Below are 11,171 nucleotides of genomic sequence, written 5' to 3' on the forward strand. Positions count from 1 at the left end.
TTCACCTTGTCCGTGGTCTTTTCCATTCGGCTTTTTAGTTCCTGTTGTTTGAGGTTTTCTATTTGGCTTTCCCCCATCTTTTGGTTTGTTTGGATTCAGTGGGTCGTCCTCTTCATCACTTGGTGATTTTTCACCTTGTCCTTGGTCTTTTCCATCTGGCTTTTTAGTTCCTGGTTCTTTAGGTTTTCTGTTTTTCTTTCCCCCATCTTTTGGTTTGTTTGGATTCAGTGGCTCGTCCTCTTCATCACTTGGTGATTTTTCATCTGGTCTTTTGTCTTTTCCATCTGGATTTTTAGTTCCTGGTGTTTGAGGTTTTCTGTTTTGCTTTCCCCCATCTTTTGGTTTGTTTGGATTCAGTGGCTCGTCCTCTTCATCACTTGGTGATTTTTCATCTGGTCTTTTGTCTTTTTTGGTTGGCTGTCTAGTGTCAGGCTCTTTGTCTTGATCAGTTGGTTTATTTCCATCTGAGGGGTGATTTGGATCACGTGGCAGCTTTGTAGCAGGTTGTTTAGGTTTTCTATTTGGTCTTTGTACATCATTTGATTTGTTTGGTTCTAGTGGCTCCTCCTCTTCATCACTTGGTGATTTTTCACCTTGTCTTTGGTCTTTTCCATTCGTCTTTTTAGTTCCTGGTGTTTGAGGTTTTCTATTTGGCTTTCCCCCATCTTTTGGTTTGTTTGGATTTAGTGGGTCGTCCTCTTCATCACTTGGTGATTTTTCATCTGGTCTTTTGTCTTTTCTATCTGGATTTTTAGTTCCTGGTGTTTGAGGTTTTCTATTTGGATTTCCACCATCTTTTGATTTTTTTGGATTCAGTGGGTCATCCTCTTCATCACTTGGTGATTTCTCACCTTGTCCTTGGTCTTTTCCATCTGGCTTTTTAGTTCCTGGTTCTTTAGGGTTTCTGTTTTGCTTTGTCTTGCTGTTATTTTTTAATTTTCTTGGATCCAGTGAGTGCTTTTCTTCATCACTTTGTGAGTCTTCATCTAGTCTTTTGTTCTTTCTAGTTGGTTTTCTAGTTCTGTTTTTTTTGTTTGAATTAGTTGTCCTGAGTTCATCTGAGGTTTTGTTTGGATCATGTTTCTTTTTTCTTCCAGGCACAAATTTTTCACTAGGTCTATGATCATCACCTATAGGTTGGTTTTTAACACGTCTTTGAGATTTGCTAGTTGGCCTTTGGCCCTTATTTGTTTTGAGTTTATAAAGTTTCTGTTCCTCTTCATCACTTGGCCAGTCTTCTTCTGTTTAAATGAAATAGTTTGTGATTTGATATTTGTTACAGATCAAGTTTTAAAATAGATATGTCATAGTTCAGCTGTCTCAAAATAAGTTCACAATATTTTCATAAATACAATAATATATTATAGTGTAAATATATCACAAACATAAAATGTTTGCATTTTGAAAGTCGGAAATTAATATAAACTTTATAACTTCAATTTGTGCCATCTGTCTCATGGGGAGATGTATCTTTGTTGCCCATTGGACACAACATGAAATTTGAGAAAATTTATTTCAGACCGTTTCACAGTTGTTACTGGAACAACTGTCTCCTTGGAAATTTTTCCCTCTACTGCTGATCTGATGAATGTTTGAAATTCTGGATTTTTCCTCACTTTATGTCCTGTCTACTGTGGTCACCAAGAGAAATAAAAATTAATCTGACAAATAGGAATTCAGACAAAAATAAACACTTGAAAATGGGATCTCTTTACTCATCTACTGTATTAGGAGTTGCCAATGCCCAGTCACTTTTAAATGCTTCTGGTTCCATCCACTGTTTGCTTAATATTGCAGACAGCATCGCTGCATGCAGACACATCTCAAGAATAGCACAAGAAAGAGACAGTGACAAGTTCATGTGACTTCAACTTTCACACATGAAGATCGGTATGAAATTGCAATTTTTTTAAAATTATATCTTTATTAATTTTCTACTTCCATACAAAAAGAACAGCTATGTTTCCATCATCTACACAAATTTTCCATGACATTGCATCTTAAAACCCTCCCATAATTCCCACCCCTCTGGTTGCCCCTCCTCTCCCTCACCCATAATCCTACATATACCTATTATTTCCTTTTCATCTATGAATGTTCATATACCATTTCCCATGTACTTTCTTTCCACCCCACTATATTCCCACCAGTTCTGTGTATTTCCTTGATCTCTTAAATTTAAAGTGATTCTAAAGGTTTTTTTTTTTTAGGAAAATAAAAGACTTGTCTATATTTACCTGCTGTGTGCAGTGTTTTTGCACAGAGCAGCCTGGATCCTCCTCTTCACGGGGCCCCGCAAGCTCTCCTGGCTCCTCCTGTTTGTCGGGTGTCCCCACAGCAAGCAACTTGCTATGGAGGCACCTTCTGCTCTGTGTGTCCATTCACACAGGGAGCCACAACTTAGCCCCACCCCTTCTCTCTCCTCATTGGCTTCCACTTGCTGTCTCAGCCAACGAGGAGGCAGATACCCCATACAGCCGAGGCTATTGTTCACATTGCTTTTTCACGATGATGCTCAGGTAAGTATTGAGAAGGCTGGGGGCACTGCTGCACATAGAAGGTTTTTTACCTCATGCATAGAATGCATGAAGGAAAAAAGCCTTCAGCATTTACAGCCACTTTAAGCCATCTTCCCCATATTTCCTAAAATTTTTCCATTTTGCTCTCCCCAGAACACTACAATTCTTTCACGGTATATATGTATTCTATTCTCTTAATCCACTCCATTACTGATGGACTTTCCTGTACTGGCCAATGCTTTGGCATTATGCATTTTGAGGCGTTCAGTAAGTAAGGAGGTCAATGTATTCCTATATTGTTTTGCTGTTAAATCTGTATTATAAAAACAAACACACCCAAGGATCTCTACTAATACTGCCTCCTGTTATTTCCTGTACCAGCTGGATAACCTCCTGTCAGAACTCCTGTATTCTTGGGCATTTCCACCATAATTGTGCCATTGTCCCCTCTATCTTACATCCTCTCCAACAAATTGGTGACTTCTCTGGCTGAAATTTATTTGCTTTAATTGGTGCTATATACCATCTAGACAGACAGCTAAAGTTCATCTCTATTGTTTTTTGATATCTACCAACAAACCACCTGTTTACTTTTTTTTTCTTTTCTGTTGTTCAGTCAGTCAACTCCAAATCTTTTTCCCATTGTTCTATGTTTGGGAAATGCATTGTTTGGGAGTGTCCTGTGAACTAAACATTCTTTAAAAGAGTAGATTTTCAGCTGTCCTTATAGGCTGCAGTAATACCACAACAAAATGCTTTGACTGATAATACCCCCATTCACAAAGATGATCCCCATTTGTGTTTCAGTTCTTGATTTGTGTATATCTCCTCTCCCTTCATAATATATTTTAATTGTACATTCCAATCCCTTACCCAATTTTTAAAATACCTCTCTTTTCCTGGTGGAAAATAGTTTATGCCAATGAGAGGTATTAAAGGTGAATTTTATTCCCATTTAGCTTGTTTATGAATCCTATCCCAAATCTTAAAAATAATGTCAATATACTTGTGTCTTTAGAGTAGGTACGATATTGCTGTGGAACCCAGATAATTTTAGCCAATGGTTTATTACTTAATGTGCCCTCATCCAACTCTTTTCATGTGAACTAAATATACAATCTACTATCCAGGCCAGCAGCACAGCATTGTAATACCTCTTACAACCTGGGTGTAGCTAAACCCCCCCGTGTGCTTTCTCTTTACTTAAAATCGAATGTTGTATCCTCGCTTTCTTACCCTGCCATATATACTTGAGTACCATTGCTTTTAGTGTCTGAAAATACAATTGTGGCAAATAAATTGGCAACATTTGAAATTCATATAAAATTTTAGGTATTATCACCATGTTAATGAAATTAATTTGCCCAGCTCATGAGAGTGGTCTTACTGGTATTTTTTTAAGTTCTTTTTTAATTTAATAACGGATTTTATTTGCTAGGTATATATTTTCTGGAGATGCTGTTAATTTTATCCCAAGATATTTTAATCCTTCTTTCCGCCATGTAAAAGGGTATTCTTTTTTTAGTAGCTGTCCATTTTTATTCAAGATCTCAGATTTTAAGGGATTGATTTTTAACCACTTCCCACCCAGCCTTTAGTAAAATGATGGCCGGGAGGCATATGATGTTCTTTCCGGATCGCGCCTTGCACATACCCGCTGGGCCGCGCTGTGGCGAGATCTGTCAACGGCTGTGTGCCTCAGACACAGCCGATGACAGATCTGTGTACCGACCCCGTTGCCAGTACCATGTGACCTGCTGTGACCAATCACAGCAGGTCACATGACAGTTGTAAACAACGGATGGCTTCCTTTCATGCCATCCATTGTATACAAGTCTGTCTAGCTGTGAATGGTCACATGCACAAGCTGGACAAATCACAGCCCATCTGTGTCATGTGATTAGCCATGGCCAATCACAACAAAAAAAGCTGAATTAATCGATTTCATGCAGTTAAATGCTTGCTTATAGCAAAGACATTCTATGCTATAAGCAATCGAATTGTAAAACAAAAGAAAATACTGATCACTTCCCCAAAGTAGCACAATGTTACTATGGTCATAGTGTAATTTGAAATAAAAATCTTATAAAAAGAGAAAAAAATTAATAAATAATAAAAAAAATTGAAAAAATAAAAAAAAACTTAAAAAATATCATTTTATTTTGTACTGTCACCAGTCAGTGTCCCTGATCACTGCAACACCAGTTATATGATGATGCCGTAATGCACTGGTAACAGTATGTAAAAAAAAATTGTGAAAATATATTTTTTTTAATTTCTTCATTTTCCAAAACATTATTACAAAAAAATTACAACATACAAAAATTCAACATGCCTCTTATGAAGTATGTCAGGATTTCTACTTTGCAAAAAGGGGTAATTTGGGGGATATCTGTACTGTTTTGACATTTTTGGGCCTCAAGAAATTAGATTGGCTGTCAGTACATCAGGACTGATCAATTTTCAGATATATCCCATAGTTTGTGAATGCTATAACTTTCCTATAGACTAAATAATAAATACTGATTTTGGTTATTTTCACCAAAGAAATGTAGCAGAATACATCTTGGCCTAAATTTATGAAGAACAATTATTTATTTGCAAGCTTTTATAACAGAAAGAAAGAAAAATATGTTTTGTTTTTCAAAATTTTCGGTATTTTTTTGGTAATTTAGCAAAAAATAAAAACCCCAGTGGTGATTAAATACCACCAGAAGAAATCTCTAGTTGTGTGAACAAAATGATAAAAATGTAGTTTGGGGGGCGTGTCTAAGATGGCGACTGGAGCGGACGCATAATCTGGAGCTCCAGCGCCGAACTTTACAATCCGCTGCCATCCGTGCAGCTGCGGACTTCATTGGGGCAGCGGAGGTTTCTCGCGGCATCCCCTGTGTCTAGGAGAGGGGCTCCGGGCGATATTTCCTCCCTCTGCAGCGGCGGACATCCGCGGCCTGGCGCGGCCGCATGATCCAAGGCTCCAGCGCCGAACTTTACAATCCGCTGCCATCCGTGCAGCTGTGGACTTCATCGGGGCAGCGGAGGTTTCTGGCGGCATCCCCTGTGTCTAGGAGAGGGGCTCCGGGCAATATTTCCTCCCTCTGCAGCGGCGGACCTCTGCAGCCTGGCGCGGCCGCATGATCCAGGGCTCAGGCGCTCCGCGCTTAAATACACTGCCATCCGCGTGGCGGTGGATCATCCGGGGACATTGGAGGCACCCTCTACATCCCCTGAGTCTAGGAGAAGGGTGCCGTGGTATATTGCCACTCCCCGTGGCAATGGACATCTGCGGCCTAGTGCGGCCTACTCCACCTGACACAGATCTCCTCCCATCTGGTCACAGGGAGTATAGGAGGCAAGGGGGCGGGCAGCTACTGGCCATCGGGTCCCCCTCCAGTGATCCAGGGATAGGGGCTCCCGTTTACCACTCCGGAAACCACCTCCCTCTGTGGCCACGGCCCCCGTTGGGCCCAGAGACCTACTGAGGCCTATATACTGCTCCCAGTGGAGTGACAGGGCCCCCTGGGTTTGCCCTGGAGGGCCCTGAGATCATCATAGGGGGACTTCTGTTCCACACGGGCCCCTCGTCCCTCTCAGACCCTAAGGTGGGAGTTGGAGCCAGCATCTTGCTCCTGGGATCTATCAATGGTGTTTACCACGGCCTATGTCTTCTCTACATCTCCACGGTTCGCTAATTATTTTTACAATATAACGTTTTTGCGGATAAGCCTGATAGCATCTATGTAACTATAACCCTAAACCTGTTTCGGGCGTTATAGGTCTCTTGGGGTTATTATCTCCCTTGGCTATCCAATTTCCAGTTGATCACCCCCAGGAGACTCCCTGTATGCCGCCCACCAAGAAAAAAAAGGGGACAAGCTCAAAAGTCCCTCACGACATACCTACTTAAAACACACGAGATTTGCAGCATGTCTCCAGACAATACAGAACGAGCATCCCTGTCCGATCCCACAGAGGATACCACAGCTCAATCATTAGCTCTGGTCAGTGAATATACACAGCAGCTCACAAAGGGGACCTGGAATCTTGCTTGGAAACTATGTACACCAAGCTGGCCGCTAAATTCCAATCAGAACTGCATAAAAGCACTAATGTTCTCTCTCAGGAAATAGCCACATTGGGCTCCAGGACCGATCGCTTAGAAACCAAACATGATGAACTCAGCCTGACTTATGGTGAACTTTCCAGAGATCACGATCATTTACAAACGGCCTTTTCACAATGGCTGGCGCAGGTTGAGGACCTTGATAATCGCAATTCGCAGGAATAATCTGCTAGTCAGGGGAATTCCGGAGTCTGTGTCTGATCTTTCCAAAACTATAACCAAGCTATTCAAGTCACTCCTTCCGGATCGTGACCCTGGGTCCTTTGCTTGTGACCGCATCTATAGAGCCCAGCGCCCCAAACCACCTAATGATAAACCACCTAGGGACATTATTCTATGTATGAAGGATTTCCTGACCAAAGAAGACATACTTAGAGCTGCTCGCAATACCCCAACGATCTCCTTCGAAGGCTCGGTTTTATAAATCTTTCCAGATGTTTCTCCAGCTACGTTGGAAAAACGTAGGAAAATGAAGGAAATTACAACTGCCCTTTTCTCAGCTCCTATCAGCTATACAGTTGCAAGAAGAAGTATGTGAACCCCTTGGGATTACGTGGAGTTTTGCATGAATTGGGCATAAAATGTGCTCTGAACGTCATCTAAGTCACAACAATACAAGAACACAGTCTGCTGAACATAATACTACACAAACATTAGATGTTGCCATGGTTTAATTGCACATAATATATAAACATTCACAGTGCAGGGAGGAAAAAGTATGTGAACCTTTGGACTTAATAACTGGTTGACCCTCCTTTGGCAGCAATAACCTCAACCAAACGTTTCCTGTAGCTGCAGATCAGACCTGCACAACGATCTGGAGTAATTTTGGACCACTCCTCTTCACAAAACTGTTTCAGTGTAGCAATATTCTTGGGATGTCTGGTGTGAATCGCTCTCTTAAGGTCATGCCACAGCATTTCAATCGGGTTGAGGTCAGGACTCTGACTGGGCCACTCCAGAAGGCAATTCTGTGCTGTTGCAGCCATTGTTTTGTTGAATTACTTGTATACTTTAGGTCATTGTCCTGTTGCATCACCCATCCTCTGCGGAGCTTCAGTTGGCGGACAGATGGTCGTACATTTTCCTGCAAGATGTCTTGATAAACTCTGGAATTTATTTTCCCATCAATGACAACAATCCATCCATACCCTGAGGCAGCAAAGCAGCCCCAAACCATGATGCTCCCTCCGCCATGTTTTACAGTGGGGATGAGGTTTTGATGTTGGTGTGCTGTGCCTTTTTTTCTCCACACATAGTGTTGTGTGTTCTTCCCAAACAATTCAATCTTGGTTTCATCTGTCCACAGTATATTTTGCCAGTAGTGCGGTGGAACATCCAGGTGCTCTTTTGCAAACTTCAAACGTGCTGCAATATTCTTTTTGGACAGCAATGGCTTCCTCCGTGGTGTCCTCCCATGTACTCCATTCTTGTTTAATGTTTTCCTTATTGTAGATGTGTCAACAAAAATGTTAGCATGTGCCAGAGATTTCTGTAGGTCTTTAGCTGACACTCTGGGATTCTTCTTTACCTCATGCAGCATTCTGTGCTGTGCTCTTGCAGTCATTTTTACAGGAAGACCACGCCTAGGAAGAGTAGCAACAGTGCTAAACTTTCTCCATTTGTTGACAATCTGTCTTACAGTGAACACATGAACATTAAGGGTTTTGGAGATACTTTTGTAACCCTTTCCAGCTTCATGCAAGTCAACAATTCTTGATCGTAGGTCTTCTGAGAGCTCTTTTCTGCGAGGCATGGTTCACATCAGACAGTGCTTCTTGAAACCAGTAAACCCAAAACAGGTGTGTGTTTTTTAAGGGCAGGACAGCTGTCAGCAACACATCCAATATCATCACACTGATTGGAGTCAAGGTTGGCTCCCTCCTGGCTCCAATTAGCTCTGGGAGAAGTCATTAAGCTAGTGCCTCACATATTTTTTCCTCCCTGCACTGTGAATGTTTACTTGTTATGTGCAATTAAACCATGGCAACATCTAATGTTTGTGTAGTATTATGTTCAGCAGACTGTGTTCTTCTATTGTTGTGACTTAGATGACGTTCAGAGCACATTTTATGCTCAATTCATGCAAAACTCCACGTAATCCCAAGGGGTTCACATACTTTTTCTTGCAACTGTATACAGTCAGATAAACATTGTACTAATATTTAAAAAGTAATTTTTCCAAGCTCCTGTTACAGCAGTTGTGCATGGTGTTTAAATATGCAGTCTAATAGGCACTAGAATTACTGTAGACCCAGGGCACTTTGAAATCAGCTCTCAGTAACAGAACTGGTCAAACAGAACTCATTTCTTCCTTGGCAATACAATTCTGTGTAAGGTCACTTATGTTGAGTGGTGTGACTGTTAATCAGCTATGCCTGCTTAGAGCTCTGTAGGGTTCATCCCTTTATAGTCCTTTAAATTTCCAACCGGAAGTCAGTTACAAATCATAAATTTGAGGAGTATAAGGCTATAAAGAGGTTTTAAGGATAGGTTTAACTTAAAAAAAATGCACGTTTTTGCAGGTAAAAAAAATATGCATTTATTATTTATTTTCTAAGGAGCCTGCAAAGCATTGCACCCAGGATCAGCAGAGTGGGTGCAATCTCAGGCTCCTGCAGAGTCTCTGGTGGTGCAACAGTTTGAAGGTGGAAGGGAGGCATTTGCCGCATGTTACACTGAACATACAGCATAGGGATCCAAAAATCCTGTTATGGGCCTCAATATTCTGAATATTTCTGAAAAGCATAAATACCATTTTTACATCTTATTCCTATACTGTCCATCACTTGCACTTTGTACAGTACATGAACTCCAAGTCACATGACTGCTACTTTTATATCGCTTTTGTATTCCAGTGTATCTGGCATTCTACCCATTCTCCACAATGCTATCCTTTTCAAGGAATGTTGTCTCAGAACAGTATCCTCACTGTCTTCTGGCTTCTATTGTGGAGACAAATTGCCAAAATGAAATAAAAGGTGACCTGGAATTTCATAAATGTGCAGGACTGTGTAAAGTTCTGTTCCTTCTACTAAGTAGCTCTCCTTTGACTAATTCATGTCTCTTTTTGACCTCACACATTAGGAAAAAGGATATCAACTACCATTCCTACACGACAGTTCATGCATGCCTCTTTCGTGTCTGCCTCCTCTCTCTGTCCAATCAATTAGTTCCTCCTTTGCATCCTTTCCCAGTGGAACATGGTGAGCTGATACTCCTCTCTGCTTTCCACACCTCAGTAAAAAATAAATTCTCTTTATTTGCCTTCTCTCTGCCCTGTCCAAATCAGTGCCTGCTTCATCCCAGGCATGTGATGCGTGTAATCACTTAAAAATGCGTCTAAAAATACTTAAACGCTAGACATGCTTAGTGCTTTTGCATTCATTCATTTCAATGGCCAGAATAAATTAATATTCTGGCTAATGGAATCCAGTAACGCTCAAATGCTTGATGTGCATACATGCGCCTAAACGCATGTGCAATAAGTGGCTTTAGACGCATTGTTAAAGTAGCTTTTTCCTGCCAGGAGTTAAAGGTGTTCAGAGGAGAATATCAAATGCCCTGTGTGCATGAGGGCCAATGCATGGCAATTATATCATTCAATACCCCAAAAAACTGATTAAATAAACCATTTCATAAATGGCCACACATTTCTTATTAAAGGTAGTTTACTGGTCTTTACAGTATGAAGAACACTTCTCTACATACAATTTAATTGAGGGAAGAAATAATGTTCCAAATATATTATTGCCTACCTTCTGATGAGCTGGAAGATTCCTCAGATGATTCTTCAGAAGATTCTTCAGATGATTCTTCATAAGATTCTTCAGATGATTCTTCATAAGATTCTTCATAAGATTCTTCATAAGATTCTTCAGATGATTCTGATGATGATTCTGATGATGATTCTGAACTTGAGGATTGCGTATATAATTCAAATGATTTAGGACAGGGACCACTTTTTGTTGATTTCACTCCATTGTTTATGGAACCATCATATTGTTTGCGCCCATTTGTCTTGTGAACTATAACCTCTCCACCTGTATTGGTTATTAGTCCTGCATGGATTGCAGCCAGGCATATAGAGGAGTCCTAAATACAGAAAATGCACTATGTATTACATATTTAATACACAATTTGCTTTCTTTTGTAAATTTAATTCCTTAATAATCAGTAGTAAATAGTCTCACTTACCTCTGTATACACATCATGTCCTTTCACAGACAATTTCTGGGTTATGCATCTTCCTGGACAATTTACTCTTAAAAACAAAAGTAAATGAAAATCTTATTTTTTTTCATGATAACAAAATGGAAATATGGTCAGATTTACATATATACATACATGGTAATTGGTTCAATGAGCACTTCTCCAGTCGTAGAACATGTAGCTTTAACTATAATACAAAACCAAAATTTGTTGTTAACCCAACTGATATCACAAATACACACACACACAATAAACCTACTGTATACCCTGTAACTATTCAACAGTAAGATGGCTGATTTAAAAAATGCCAGTTACAA

General features: G+C 40.3%; 1 protein-coding gene across 1 annotated transcript in view; it reads right to left on the reverse strand.

Annotated features, from left to right (window-relative positions):
- LOC149457267 (uncharacterized) overlaps nucleotides 1-10,888 on the reverse strand; it is a 226,851-nt gene extending 215,963 nt beyond the window's left edge. The window contains exons 1-5 of the mRNA XM_089683961.1: nucleotides 10,871-10,888; nucleotides 10,401-10,737; nucleotides 1,150-1,241; nucleotides 285-1,083; nucleotides 27-227 (exon numbers count right to left, since the gene is read on the reverse strand). Of these exons, the coding sequence (XP_089540087.1) occupies nucleotides 27-227; nucleotides 285-1,083; nucleotides 1,150-1,241; nucleotides 10,401-10,737; nucleotides 10,871-10,888 (1,447 nt within the window). The remainder of the gene's footprint in view (nucleotides 1-26; nucleotides 228-284; nucleotides 1,084-1,149; nucleotides 1,242-10,400; nucleotides 10,738-10,870) is intronic.
- Between the last annotated feature and the right edge of the window lie 283 nt (nucleotides 10,889-11,171).

Source organism: Staurois parvus, unplaced genomic scaffold (assembly GCF_062004578.1).
Source record: "Staurois parvus isolate SC_StPar_1 unplaced genomic scaffold, SC_StPar_1.0 ptg000332l, whole genome shotgun sequence".
NCBI lineage: Eukaryota > Metazoa > Chordata > Amphibia > Anura > Ranidae > Staurois > Staurois parvus.